Below are 15,242 nucleotides of genomic sequence, written 5' to 3' on the forward strand. Positions count from 1 at the left end.
ATATCCATACGTATATAGTGGCGGCCAACGCACAGAGAACATCTCACACACACACACACGACCGCACACCCGCACGCGCGCGCGCTCTCGCTCTGTGCCCGTGTGTGTGTGTGTGATTGCTCTCCTGTGTTTGGTTTATTCTTGTTTGTTCTCGCAGCTGAACAAATCTTTTCCTCCTTCCCCTCCCCTCTCTGTCGCCGCCGCCCTGACCCCTCGCTCTTTCACGCCACCACCCTACCCCACTCCTCCCCTCCCTCCCTCCCTCACACACACACACGTTTTCTCGCTCTCTCTCACTCTCTCTCCGAGTGTCTCCTGCAAGAGTCGGCCTCCATCTGTTTCTTTGGGTGTTTTTGTCTGTTTTTTGTTGTTGTTGTTTTTTAGGGGAGGGGTCTTTCGTTGCTGCCGTGCACCGATCGACTCATCTTTTCCCCCACAACGGGAGCGAAGACGGAAAGAAAAAGAAGGGAGGCGGAGGCGGGCCGAAGTGCCGTGAGCTGTGCTGTGTCGCCCTTCTTCTCCTACTTTGCCCATCCCAACACCACGCCACGCCACGCCGCGCCGCACCTTCTCCCTTCAACGCCTTCTCGCTGATTGTGTTACCTTAACAACAGAAGCGTCCTTCTTTCTCTTCTTTTTTTTTCTGTTTCATCTCTCCCTCTCACACTCTCCTTCTCCACATCCCCCACCCCTCTCTCTCTCTCTCTCTCTCTGCATACTTTCGTTGTTGCCCACTCCGGCTGTTTTTGTGCTGTTTCGTGTCGCGTCGCTCGTTCTCGTGGTCCTCGTCTTGTGTCGCACGTGTGTGTGGGTGTGTGTGCGTGGGTTCTTTTTTTTTTTTCTTCCGGCATCCCTGCGTCGTTGCGCAAGCGCGTGTGGGCGTGTCCGTATCTGTCTCGCCGTCCCTTGACTTTCTCCCCACACCGTTTCTTACTGCTTTTTAGTGTCTGTTTCGTGAGTGTGCGCGTGCGTGCGTGTGTATCAGCACAGTTTAGCCCTTTGCGTTCTCTTCTTGTCGTCCTTCCACGCTCACGTCTTTTATTTTTTTATCATCATCTTGCCCCCTTCAACCCCATCTGCAAATCGTCCCTTGCTCGGGCTCGTCCCGCAGTGGCTCGCTGTTGCCGTTACTGCTGCTGCTGCTGTTGCTTGTGTTCTCAGAGTTCAGCTCACCATCCCTCCCCTCCCCTTCTCTCCGATCGTCCCTGCAACCGGCAGCACAGTCCTTTTTCTTCACCCACACACACACACACACACACACACACACAACCCTCTCCTTCGTCGTCATCGTTTTGTGTAAAGGCAGTACGACTCGTTTTTTTCCGTCTGTTGGTCTCTGTCGTTGCTGTGGCGTGTCCGTGTTCCCGTCGGTGTGCCTGTACGGGTGTGGCGTCTCTCATCAGATTTCGTTTTTTTTTTGCTGCTTTCCTTGTGGTGACTGTGGTTGTTGTTTCCCTTTTCTGTCCATCACACACACACACACGCAGTAATCTCTCTATCTCTGACCCACCCCTCTGTTCCCTTTTTAAAGTTGCCCACCGCACCTTTCGTTTGCCTGTTGTGTGCTTCTCCGGTTTTCCTCTTCGTTGTCCTTTTTTTTTCGCTCTGCCGCGTCTCCTCGCGCGCAAGACGCACACACACACACGCGCACGCACACGCACGCGCGCACCTCTCTTCGTTGGTTTCCTTCGTTTTCGCCTCCTCGGCATCTCCTCGGTTTGCTTTGTTGTTTCTTGTACTGCTGTCGCCTCCGCCTCACCTTTATAGTATTTTTCTTTTTCTCGCGCACGCGCGTGTGTGCGTGTGCGTGCGTGCGTGCGTTGATTTTCTATCCCACAACCCTTCCTCTGCGTGCCTCCCCATCTACCAATCGTCGCTCACACGCACACTCACGCCCTCTGTGTCTCTCTCTCGTCTGCCCTTGCTACTCGTCAACCGCATTGGTCGTCACCATTACCATCGCCTCGGTAGTTGAACCAACAGGAAAAAAAAAAGCGCAGCTCGCCACCCTTTGCGCATCCCTGCACTCGCGGACGTCATTACGCTCATCGCCGATCATCACTCCTTCGATCCGCCCCTTCCCCTCCCCCCCCCCTCATTCACGCCGCCACCGCGTCATCGGGACGTTGTCGCCTGTTCGCAAACAGCGTCTTCATTCTTCTCCTCTGTTTTCGTTTTCTCCTTTGTAACGTCACTGCAATTTCGCTCATTCTCCTCCCTCTCCCCCTCCCCTCCCCTCTCGACGTCTATCCTCTTACCACTCCTCCTCCTCCTCCCCCTCCCTCTGTCGTCGTCCTCGTTGTTTTCTGTGCAGCAGCTCATCCTCTTTACCGCCTCGCTTACTCGCGGACGCGCCCTTCCGGGCTCCCTTCCTCACCGCGATCTCCCCGCACTCGATATCTATATCTATATATACATAGATAGATATAGATATATCCCACCTTTGACATCACCGCCTTTCGCTTTCTGTGGCGACGGTGGTGGGTAGTGGGTGTGCGAGGGCGTTCGTAGGAACATCAGCACCCAAAACAAGGGCAGGGACGGAAGGCGGGACGGAGGCGCACACTACATAAACCTGCGTGTTGTTGGCACTTGTAACTTCGTCCTGTCATCGAGCCTTTTCCTTTCCTTGCGCGTGTGTGTGTGTGTGTGTGTGTGTCCGCCTGTGCGGTTCTTTGGTGTTGTTTGAGGAAAGGGGAGGGAGGGGCTCGTGCTCGTCCCTTCTGTCGTTGGCATCCAAACCAGACACGCAAGAGGATAGCGAGAAAGCGGGCACGGCGAGACATTAGAAACACAGAACGGGAAGAGCGCACGAGATTGAGCGGCAGAAGACGAGGCGCGAGATTGAAGCAGGCACGGACAGAAAAAGGATTGAGGCAGAGGTGAGGCAGTTATCCAGCACATGTGTAGTTCTTGTACGTGTGTGCGCGGCAAAAGAAGCTAAGCAGCAACAGGTGCCGGTTTTTTGTTTTGGTTTTGGAGCGAATTCCTCCCCCACACACCACCACCACCGCCACCACCACACCCCTGAGCCCCTTCCACCCACCCACCCGCCCACCCCCTCTGGTGCGTGGGTGTTTGGTGCTTGCTTAGAAACGGGGCCGTCGGGCAGTCCATCAGCCATCAGAGAGTTTTTTTATTTTTTGTTGTTGCTCGCCACTCTGTAGCGGAACGCACAGAGAAGCCGACAGGCCAACAGACAGAAGGTGACGCCCCGCTGCGCGGACGAGCTCTGCAGTTATCGGGACGTAAACGAAAGGAAAAAGGAGGGAGACAGATAGAGAAGGAGGCGGTGCGTGGACGCAGAGAAAGAGTGGGGGAAGGGGGGTGAGGGTGAATACCGCACCGGTTGTATCTGTCCACTTCAACCACCCGAAAACGAAAAGGGGGAGGGAGGGCGCGCGTGTGGAAAGACACAGACACGCTCTCGTGCTTTCTCGCCCCTCCACCTGCCTCTCCGGTTCTCATTTTGGTGTTCGCGGATTTATTATTTTTTATTATTGGCTCGCACTTTGTCGCATCAGGACACCCGTCTTGTGGTGTTCGCGAGAAACAGAAGGGAACTCGAGAAGCGTAGTAGGGTCATCACAGGCCCTCTCTCTCTCTCTTGGTGTGGGCCTCGGGGTGTGCACGTGTGCACGCTGGCGCTTGTGACGGTTCTGGTACATATTTTTTTTTGGTTTTCTTGATCGGGAGAAGAGAGTTTTTCATTTGTGCTTCCTCGCTCCGTGTGCAACGTTCGCGTCGTCTCTTTCTTCGGCGCCTCCCCCCTCCCCTCCCCGGTGCACGTGCGCGTGCGTGTGCGTGTGATCGTAGCGGCAAGAGAGTGGCCGAGGCGTGGGTGGCGCGAGGGCGCAGTGTGTGGCCTCCCGCCCCGCCATCTTCTTTGTTTTTTTTTCCTATTTTTTGCATAGTGTTCACCCGCTGGCTCCCTTCGTCGTGGCGACCTCAGCGCGCACACACACACACACACACGCCTTATTGTTGTTTCGTCTTCGTCTTGGTCCTATTCTCTTTCGCCGTCCTGGGAACGCTCGAAGCTCGCTGCCTGCAAGGGCGCTCATCCACGATGGGGATCCTTCCCAGCCGCGAGAGCCACGAGTACCCCGGCGCTTTCCACTTTGCGCTGAGCGGCAGTCACGCCATGGCGATTCTACCACTGACTGAGCACTTCTTCCCTTCGGTCGACTCACTCGCCTTCCGGCAGCTCTACGCGGGCCGCGACATGCAATCTGCCAAATACAACTTCTCCCTCATATCGCCTCAACTCCTGCGCAAGTACCGGCACCGCACCATGGAGCAGAGGCACGGGAAAGGGGGGGTGGGGGATGAGGCGATGGCGCCACCAGCGGGCCGCTGTAAGCCGAAGCCCTACCTTCGGCATGGCCAGCCGCCCGGTGACGACAGTGACGCAGATGAGAAGTGGGTCGGTGTTGACACGATCGACGCGAGCAACTACGGACAGTTCTTCAAGGACGACACGCAGTGCGTGTCGCCGAATGACCCGCCGTCGTTGTCTCTGGATTGTGACGAGGATGTCTGCGAGGAGCTGCAATGGCCGAACCCAGTAGCGCACTGGCGCACCCACGACCCAGCCAAGCAGCCCATCCAGGACAGGGAGAACGAGCTGGGCTTCACCGATGAGCTTAATTATGTGAGCTTAGATGGAAAAGGAGGAGGGCTGCGCTGCCTGCCATCGTCGCTGTCGCTGCCGTGCTCCTCCAGCCAGCGCCCTCGATACGGGCAGGCGCACACCGCCTCCACGCAGGCAGGGACTGACAGCACGGCTGCAACTGCGCACTTCACTGCCGAGGAGCGCGACTTGGTGAACCGGTTTTTCGCCCGCAGTCCGGAGGCGCTGTACAACGCGCTGGTTGTGGAGCCGAACAAAGGCTTCCTCGTTGACACAAACAAAGAGATGTGCCGCTTGTACGCAGCGGAGCAGCGCTGGAAGGAGGCGCGTAACGTTGTGCGCGCCTATCGGCGCCAGTGCAAGCAAGATGCCGCTGCTGGCGACGCGGCGCAGCCGGCGGCTGGCGAGTCCCCCAGCCCATCAAAGGCCCAGCCACAGCGGCGCGTCACGGAGGAGGAGGCTGAGAAGGCGGCCACGGTTTCGCCACCACCGGTATTTCTGCGGCCGGTGCCTCAAGTGATCATGGTTCGCATGAGCCGTGAAGAAGAAGAGGCGACGCGCGCGACGTACCTCGCGGAGCAACAGCGGTTGCGCAGTTGCTCGGGGCAGCCGCAGCAAAGCCAATCCGGCGGCGGCGATGACGCTGCTGCCTCGATGTCGTCCTCCACCGCTGCTGCAGGGGCCGCCGAGGAAATTAACATCCTCCGACCACCCTTGATAAAGCCGGTCTCTCACCTGCACGTGCCGGCGACGCGCTACCACCGCTTCGAGGACGACCCCAAGTACAGGGACGGCCGCATCCACCTCGTCGAGGAGGACGGCGTGCTGTACATGTTCGCCTACAACACCGCCTACGTCGACCCGCGTCTGCGCATGAGGCAGCAGAGAGAGGAGCTGCTGAAGCAGCAGCACCAAGGGAAGGAGCGGAAACAACAGGAAAGCCAGGAGGAAAGCTTGGTGCGCGGCGAAGCCAGCCGGTCACCTTCCAGCGTGGGGGCTGCAGTCGCCGGCACGGCTGCTGAAGCGGCCGCCAGTGGAACCACAGCAAGCTCACCAGGGAGCTGTAGCACAGAGCGTGACGCAGCTGCGACACCCATGATGGGCAGCGGCAGCGGCGACGGCGACGGAGCGCAGTGTCACGCGAACCGGCAGACCTCATCCTTCTACCACACGGTCTCCGCCTTCGGTAACGAGGAAGACGAGGCAGGCCTCGAAGAACACGGGACCCAATCCAAAAAGGCCAAGGATGCAAGCCCTAGGCGCGCGAGCTCCACGGAGGGCTCTCCAGTCGAGGCGGGGACCACCCCCGCGGTCGCTGCGACGCGAACGGAGAACACCGCGGAGGAGGAGGACGAAGAGGAAGACACAACGCTGTCGTCCGCTCGTAGCGGGCCAGGTGGGTGCCAGCGGCGGCAGAGCACGATCCTGGCGGACCACAACCCGTTGCTGCAGCGTTCCGACGGAAAGCCGAGCACCTCCAGCGACGACGAGGACGAAGACGACGGTGACGAACAGCGCAAAGGCGCGGCAGCCTCAGCGTGCAGCGCCGACATGACCGCGACCACCCCCACTGGGGCGACATCAGCAGCAATGAAGGAGAGGCGGGCGCGCGTGGTACAGCAGCTGGAACTTGTGACGGCGGCTCCTTTCATCCTCCCCATTTGCCCGGTGCGCATTGTCGGCTGCAACGGCTACGCCGAGTCCAGCTGTCGCGGTACGCCGTGGCTGCGCGGCTACGAGGACGAGCCCGAGGAGGACGCCTACGTGGAGTCATTGCCGGTGAAGCCGCCGATCATGTCCGGTGGTGGTTTCATCGACGCCAACATTGGTGACAAAATTCTTAGTCGCGCCTACCTGCTTGGCTTCCAGGTGTATCGGAACGTCTGCCTCGACGCCGGGCTGCCGAAGACGCTGACGCGGCCTTTCTGGACATTGGGCTTGCTGTCCAACATTCCGCTGCTGCAGATCTCGCGTGAGATGCGCTTCCGCATGCGGGCGGCTGCCGCGGAGGTGGAGCTCGGCTACCGAGGCCTGCGCGACATGATCAAGGGCACGGAGAACGACCTTCAGTCCTACATCTACGGCTTTTCGGACATCCTGCCATACCTCCAGCGGGTCTCGCGCGCGCGTGTTGAGCTAGCAGAGGCGGAAGCGAAAGCAGCCGCCGCCGCAGAGGGCGGTGACGGGGCGGCAAGCTTGTCGCTGCTCCCCGTTGGGAACGGCGCCTCGGAAACACCGGGAGAAGAGGCCCAAGAGAATCAGAGCCAGCTGGTCCCGCCCGCCATTCCGACCCGGTCCTCGCAAGCAGCCGTGCAGCACAACCTGCTCTTCCCACTCAACGAGATGGAGTTCTACACGCAGTTCACGATCCGCGGAAACCAGTCCCTCTCCCGCGTCCGCTGCGAGGCGCAGGAATCGTTCTTTCACCTGATCGCCGAGGCGACCGCCCCGGTGTCGACGTCGCTCTTTATGAAGCCGCTGGAGCTGTCCACGTACGACTACGGTGGCGCCATCCGGCTGCACCTCCTTTGCAACCGCGTGACGGGCGCGGACGAACTGCAGGTGCTGCCGCCGCCGCGCAATCTCGACCAGCTCCTCTCCGATCATCGGCGGCGACTGCAGCTGCGGCGTCAGCCCCCCACGTCGGCGGACGGCAACGCGGCCGCCGCGGCACCGCCGTACCTCGTTTACGCGGTCGTGCACCCATCTGGTAAGGCGCGAGGGCCCTCGTTGGAGCACTACAAGAGAAATCTGCAGGCCCCCGAAGACGGTGGCGATGCAAACACGCTTGACGAGGCGGAGGCGGCCGCGGCGGCCACCGACGGCATCGGCGGCGACGGAAAGTACGCGGCGCATCAGTACACATACCCGCCGGGCTCCTTTGTCGAGAGCGACATGGTCATCTACAATGTCCACAAGGGCCGCTGGGAGCACTTCGAGTACTTCCATCACCAGCAGCTGGCGCAGCGGCGCGCGCGCGAGCTGCAGGCGCAGGCGGAGAAGGTGACGGGTGAGCCAGACGGCGGCAAGCCGCCGGCGCAGAGCAACAACGACACCACCGATGCCGCTGCGGCGAAGCAGGCTGCCGAGAGCGGCGAGGCCTGTCGAGGTGCCTTGGTCCCGACCAGTGGCGGCGGCTTCAAAGCCAACGATGATGACGATGCGCAGGATATCCACCTCGAGGACATTCTGCTCTGCTGGATCAAGCGCCGCCTGCAGAGCGCCACGATGCGCAACCGCACTGACCCAGGGTGGCTGCGCGACAGCGAGGGGCACATTGTGCAGGAGGGTCGCTACTACATCTGGGGCTTCGAGCAAGACGGCCAACAGTATTTCTACGGTCTGATCCCAAAGTTCGCCAAGGAAAAGAAGAACAAGCGGCACAGCGCTGCTGGTGGCAACGCGCACAATCAACATAATCAGGACAGCCACACCCGCCGCATCACCGCGCACGGCAATGTCTGCGGGTCGTCGAGTGCTTTGAACAGTCATAGCCGACCTCAAATCTGCGGCGGCAGCAGCAGCGCTCCTGACCGCCACGGCACACTACCCGAAACCCTCACTCCTACCGCACAGCACGGCCTCGTCAGCGGCTCCATAAACGGGCGGCCGGCTGATGGACGCGGCGGTGGCAGGATGGAGAACATGGCGGTGCGCTCTGGGCCGGCGTCCGCTGGCGAAAGCTCCAAAAAGCACTCTTCGATTGCGCCGGCGCCGACGGCAGTGGCGCCGTCCGTGTCGTCGAGCGACGTCAAGGGTGGTGTTGGCGGCAGACTCGACGCACGCGCGGACGCGCCGCTGAACACCGCCTGCCCAGACTCGCATTCAAGGCGACAGCACCAGCAGCAGCAGCACCCGCGATCACCCGGTGCCGTGGGCGGGGGTGTTGGACGCGGGGCCGCCTCGTCTGGCGGCGCTGCAGCAAGCGCCAACACGGCCGGCGCGAATCGCTCGAGCAACCCAGGCAACGCTACCAGTGGTGCGCGCCTACCCGCACAGACAAGCGGCGCACCCCGCACCGGCGCTAGTGAGAAGTCATCGCCGCCTACGTCGTCGTCCCCTGCGGCAGCTTCGGCGTCATCGTCCACCTCATCCCCGGTCGAAACGTCAGGGGCGCCCCCAGCCTTCTCCTACGACACTCCAGGTTTCGCCAACCGACGCGCTGCAGGTTCTCGCGGAGCCGTGTCACCACCACCATCGGCGCCAGCAGCGTTGGTGGCTCCTAAGGAATCGGAGGCAGCACTAGCCGGAAGATCCGGTGTGGCGGCAGTAGGACGCGGTGGCCCGTCCCGTACCGGCACTTTCCTAGCACAATCGCCGCCGTCGTCCGTGATCGCTGGAGGAGCTGCATCCGAGGCAGCCGCATCGTCCTCAAACCCTCGCACACTTTCCCAACGCCAGGACGGTGTGAGCCGCATCAGCAGCCGAGGCAATGTCTCGCGTGAGCAGAACTTCAGAAACTCGGCTACGACCACGGCGCAGTTCAGCCGTCAGTCCGCCACTGCACCGGCCGCGGCGTCTTACACGTCCGCCGAGGAGGTCGGGCACCGCCAAGGACGCGGAGAGCGACGAGGCAACGGAGCAGAGTCGGCGTACGCGTCTCTACAATCACAACAGCGCCCGCAGCAGCGCGAACCTCGCTCTGCGAACACGTCCCCGCCTCCGCCGCCGCCCCCTGCTGCCCGTCCGTACCCGCCGCACATCCAACAACACCCGGAGGTGCACTCAGCCAGGTACCCTTCGTCGGGAGGCTCCTCCCTCGCCTCTTCCAACCCCGTATCGCAGCAGCAGCAGCAGCAGCAACAGCAAGGTTGTCGCATCAGCGACCCCGGCGCAGTGGCCTTGGGATACAAAGGTGCTCCGCAGAACCGCTACCATGCGCCGCAGCACCAGCACGAGTACATGCAAGCGCCATCATCCGCAGCGCACGACCACAGCAGCAATAATACCAACTACAGCGGGGGCAGTGGTGCGAACAGGTACGCTGCGACGTCACACACATCGGGACACAGCTACTCGGACGTGCCCCCTCCTCCTCCCCAGTCACCGCCACCGCCGCCTCCGCTTCTCCCTGCCAGCGCGGAGAACGCGGCGTATGAGCAACCACACCAAGGCTACTCTGCTCCTGTAGAGCAGCAGCACCACCAGCAACAGCAGCCCTCCGAATCTCCACCACCGCCACTACACCTCCATCCACCGACCGTGTATATGAACACGGGTGCCGGACAGGCAAGCCTGCGTCCTACGTTGGTGCTCGCCGGGTCACGAGTGCCGTCTCCTCGTCACGTTCAGCAACAGCAGCAGTATGCCTCCTACAACGCAAGACCTCATCAGCCGCAGCAGCACGTGTCTCACCAGCCGTCCTACAAAACGCAGCCGGCTATGGCAAACGTCGTCAGCGGTGCCAGGGTGCAGCAGCCGGAAATGGCGCCTGGCCCCTGCCACCACCACACCCAGCAGATGATGATGCCCATGTCCGCGCCGAACGCTGGCCCTGCTGCCCCGCCCCCGCCGCCGGTGCAGGCCAACGCCGCCATGAACACGAGCTCCTCTCGCTATGCACCGCACCTTCGGATGGTGGCCAGTGGCGCCGGAGCGACGCCGATGCAGGAGCAGCAGCAACTGGCTTCGGTGACGACCGTCTCAGCTGCATCTCCCTCTGCGCTGGCTGGGGTCAATAGCATGTACTCGGACGTGTCGGCTGCCACCGTGGCTCCGTCAGGTTCGCGGCCCACGTCTTATTACCCCACGACTCCCTCGCAGGTGTCCTACAGCACGTCGTCACAGGCGGCGACATCCGCCATACACCCTACAGGACCGCAGAGCAACGCTGTACCTCCTCATACCGCCTCCGGCCCTCCGGTGCTGCCGCAGCTAAAGCAGCAGCAGCAGCAGCAGCAGCAGTCAACGTACCCTTTGTCAGCGATGCTGGACGCCAACACCGCAAGTGGGCAAGGAAGTGTCACCAACCAGTGCTACCTTCAGCGAAAGAAGCCGCAATCGCCTCCGAGCGGCCCAACGTCTGCGACCCCAGGAGGCGCGCGCTACGGCCAGATGGCGTCACCCACTTCACAGCAGCATACCTATCAGCAGCAGATGGGGACACGCAACGCCAGCTATGATGGAGGAAGCAGTGGTCATACTTACGGCTCTTACGCCGCGTCCACCGCCAATCCGAGCGCCAACAGCAGCGTCAACCGCGCGGGGCTCTCACTGTCGGCGTCAGCGGCGACGGTGAAAGGGGTTACGGGCGCCTCTGGAACCTCAATACTTATGGGCAATGCCTCCATGTCTCTGCCGTCTACCGGCAGTGGTATAGGGCGAGGCGCGCAGGGCTACGCACCGCAACCGTCAGGGTACCCGGCAAGCGGCAGCACGAGTTTCACAGCGGCCCCGGTAGTGGCAGCGGCGACAGGAGCGACCGCACCGACATCATCCATGGTGCCTGGCGCGGAAGGCGGCGCAGTCAAAGCCTTTCCCCCGTACCAGGCCTCGCCGCATCCACAGCAACAACACCAACAACCATCACCCCAGCAGCAGCAGCAGCAGCAGCAGCAAGCGAGCGTCGGTGGCAGGGCAGCAGGAGCTCACTCGCCGGCCCCACACCAGTATCGCGCCACCCCTACTGCCGAGCAGCAGCAGCGAGATTCGAGGTATCCACTTCAGGTGATGGCGCAGTCGTATAGCAACGACTACAACGGCAACGGCGGTGTACCTGCGATGGCAGCTGGCGGGAGGGCTTCGAGAGGTGTGGCGGTGGCCAGTGATGGTTTGGACAGCAGTAGCTACGATGACGCCGTGCTGCATGGCAGCCGAGGCGCTCAAGCGGCAGCTGGTGAATATCAGTTGTCATACCAGCAGCAGCAGTATCAGCAACCGTATTCACAATGGCAGCAGCAACAGCACTCCACATCGGCCTCCTCCCAGCCATCGTCGTGCGCGCCAACGCCGCTTCCTGTTCAGCAGCAGTATGCGGCACAGGCAGGTAACGGCAGCGACAACAACGACGGTAGAGGCCACACCCACACGCAAGCGAGCCGCGCCGGTGCCACAGGCAACGTGAACGCCCCCTCATCGTACGCGCACGAGCAGCGAACATCACCGTACCCGCAGCACGTGGGGGCGCCGCCCGCGTCTCCGGCAGCAGCTGGTGGTGGTGGCAGTGATCGCGGTGCAGCAGCCGCTGTGACAGCACCGGCTGCAGTCGCGAACTTGTCTACACCCATGCAAAGTGCCAGCTCGTTCAACAGCAACGTCGCCACAAGGACGTCTCCCGGCTCATGTGAATCCGCGCAGGCGTCATCCGCTGCGGCGCAGCAGCAGCAGCGTAGCAGTGACAGCTACGGGTACCGTTCTTCACGGTCTGGACCCACCTCGCCGTACTTGCAGGCGTCACCGCAGCAGCAGCAGCGCTCTTCTACTCGGGACACCGCTTCAGCGGGCCCTTTCCACCGTGGCGCAGGCGGTGGTCTTCAACCAAAGGCAATGATGAGCGCTGGTGGGGCCCCATCCGCGTCCGTGAATCATGCATACCCGCTTCACCAGCCGCACCAGCAGCAGCAAGGACGCACTCATTCATTCCCTGCGCCAGGTGGGTACTACCAGCACCAAGCTCTAGCGCACCCACAGCAACAGCAGCAGCCGTCCGTAGCATCGCAGTGGCTTACCGCGACACCAAACGCCAGCGGCACGCTCCTCCGTGCCTCGCCTGGGTCGCAGCAGCGCTACAACCAGCAGTATCAACGACAGCAGCAGCAGCAGCAGCAGAAACCAGCGTCTCCGTACATCTCTACGAAGGACGCGGCGGAAGGGCAGATGCGGATGAGCGGCAACTACAGCAGCCTCAACGTCCACAGCGGCAATGTGGGCGTCACGGAGACCCCATATGACTCCAACAACAACACGGCGGTGGCGCAGCGCTTCGCCCACAACCCCTACGCGATGCAGTAGCAGGACCAGACAACAAAATGAAGAAACCACTTTCCAAAAAAAAGCAGCTGCGAGCCGAGGAGCGGCGTGTCTGGCGGCATACCGCTTCTGCAACGTTTGCATGTCTTCCGAGGGCCGATGTGCTGGAGTGGAGTGGGGTGACGCAGCTACCTGGCGGCCGACGCCCCATACGCATGCAGGAGTGTACGACCACACATACATAACAATGCCGCGCCTTGCACCCCTCCACACACACACACCTACCTACCTCACAGTTGCCATTCTGCCTTTATTATTATTTTTCCGTTTGATTGTTATTATGAGTTTCGCTTTCGCTTTGGCTTCCACCGAACCCACCCTCACCACCACCACCACCCTCCCATTCTGCCCTGTACTTTCTGTTATGGTATGTGTGTGTGTGTGTGTGTGTGTGTGTGCTGTACTTGCGTGGATGTCTATGGAGAGTGTATAACATCGATTTTCCTTTTTTTCGGAGGTGAGAGGGGGGGCGGCGGCGGCGGTGGTGGTGGTGGTGGTGGTGAGCTCGATCTCTGGGGGCTGATGCGGAAAGGCGAGGAGGCGGATGGGTGGCAAAGGGCGGTGTCGCCACCGCTCGCGTTTCCTTCCTTCGTTTTTTTCGTTGTTTTTGTTTTGTGGTCGTGACACGACTAGAAAGCAGGACTGTTCAGGACCGTCACGACGTGTGGCCACACACGCACACACACACACGCTCAGGCACACACGCCTGCGTGAAGCCACGAGCTAAGAGAGAGAAGGGAAGAAGGGATCTTCGCTGTACGTGAGGACGGGTGGTAGCGGCGGCGACGTGACGTCGTTCGCGCATCTCATCGCACGTGTTCTGGATGTGCATTCGTGTTCCCCGCGTGAACTTTGTTGCTGCTGTTACGCCCTCGTATCATAGCGTGCGCTTTGATCCTCCTTGTTCTTTTTGTGATGTTCTGCCATGCTGTGTGGCCACCTGCGCATTCACGGCATGCGCGGGTGATGGACGAAGTGAGGTGTGTTTCTGTTGTTGAAGGGAGAGGCTTGCGTGTGCGTGTGACTGAGGAGAGGGAGGTGCACAGAAATATAAGTGCCTGCCCCTCCCCGCCTGCCTGTGTCTCCCCTTTTACCGCAGAGCGTGTAGACGTCTGTGTGTGTGGTGTGGGTACGTGACGACTCGTACGGTTGCATTCCTTTCCTTCGTTGTCTATCGTCGTCTGTGTAGCAAAGTAACCCGTGACGGTGGTGGGCAGAAAAAATGAGCAGCTGTCGTGCTCGATAGCAGCAGCCTTATCGATGGGGAGACCTCGTCGATAGACGCCGTTGTGATGTGTCAGAGCGATGAGCGAAGCATCCATCCTTTTTCTTGGCGAGGAGAGGTTGTGGTAGCCCTGGAGCGCTAACGGAGGGAGAGACAGGAGAAGTGTCGGTGTCTTCCTCTCTCCTTGCTCTCGCCGCCATTCAGCCGTCTTTCGTGACGGGCACACACACACACAACACAGAGAGAGAGCTACACGCATGTGTCCTCTGTTTCTTTTTTTCCCAGGGACTCCACTGGGTGGATCTCACGAGGGCTCGCGCGTGCGTGTGTGTGTGTGCGCTCATCTGCCTCTCATTCATGGAACTTCTTTGTTTCCTTTTTATTGTTTTCGTTCGTCTCCCACCTTTCATCGTCCCCCACCCTCCCACTCTCCACCACCCTTTCCCTCTTCCCCCTTCGCTCGCCGACAACAACGCCGTTATATATCATCCCCATCGCACCCACATATGCGTGCGTATGCGCGCATGCACACTCCCGTGACGGTGCGCAAAATACGTGATGGGGCCTGTACCGCCTGGTGTGCCTTCATCATCATCGCACATACATGTCTGCAGTCGCTTGTAGCAGAAGCAGCGCTAACACCACACGGCGAAAGCCCCTCTTAGATATACATACATATTACAAGCTCACCGCGGAGTGTGCACAGGAGTCACGTAAAGTGTTCGTGCGAGTATCAGCGCTACCGTCTGTTGGCAGTACTTCTTCTTCCGCGCGCCTCCCCTGTTGTCGTTGTCTCACTTCTCCGTCTCTCACGCCTCGCTGGACCTCTCCTGTGTTCACTAGTTTCGCACGGACATCGCCCTATACACACACCCATACATTTACTTTTGCGCACGTGCGTGTGTCAGTCGCGATCGCCTATCGCTCCCATCACTCTCTCCCTTTTTTTCTTATCTGTCCGTCTGTGTACCTGGGCGTGTGTGGGCGTGTTGTACTGTAACAGCGTTTTCAACTCGTGACGATAACGGCGAGTATTCCCGCGGAAAACCGCCACCCTGCTACCTCCCCCTCCTCCTTCTCCTCCCTCCCCCTTTTATATATTCCTGTACATATGCATACATGTGTCTGGGTGTGGGTGTCTGTCTGTCTTTCTGAGCGTCTCTTCTGTGGACTGTGGCCGACCACCGACGGCTTTCGTGTATTGGAGCGCCCCCCCCCCCCATCCTTCGTGAAAGGTGATGTCGATGCGGCGGCAAGAATCCGCGGCACATTGGTCCGTTGATGACGCCAGCGGAGACGGGGTGTCCAAACAGAGCGATGGCAGCCCCAAGTCCTTGTGCTGCAGTTTCTTCTTGCCTTTTTCACACCATACAGCGGTCTTGACAGCCGCGTCGCTCTCGCCGGCGCCGTCGCTGG

The 15,242-nt window shown here is 60.6% G+C and overlaps 1 protein-coding gene across 1 annotated transcript; it reads left to right on the top strand.

Moving 5' to 3' along the window:
• Positions 1–4,069: 4,069 nt before the first annotated feature.
• LMXM_08_0620 (conserved hypothetical protein) lies at positions 4,070–12,583 on the top strand (the record flags this gene model as incomplete). Its single annotated transcript, XM_003872574.1, has 1 exon — positions 4,070–12,583. One exon carries the CDS (start codon positions 4,070–4,072, stop codon positions 12,581–12,583), a length of 8,514 nt encoding a protein of 2,837 aa, XP_003872623.1.
• Between the last annotated feature and the right edge of the window lie 2,659 nt (positions 12,584–15,242).

This window comes from Leishmania mexicana, chromosome 8 (genome assembly GCF_000234665.1).
Source record: "Leishmania mexicana MHOM/GT/2001/U1103 complete genome, chromosome 8".
NCBI lineage: Eukaryota > Euglenozoa > Kinetoplastea > Trypanosomatida > Trypanosomatidae > Leishmania > Leishmania mexicana.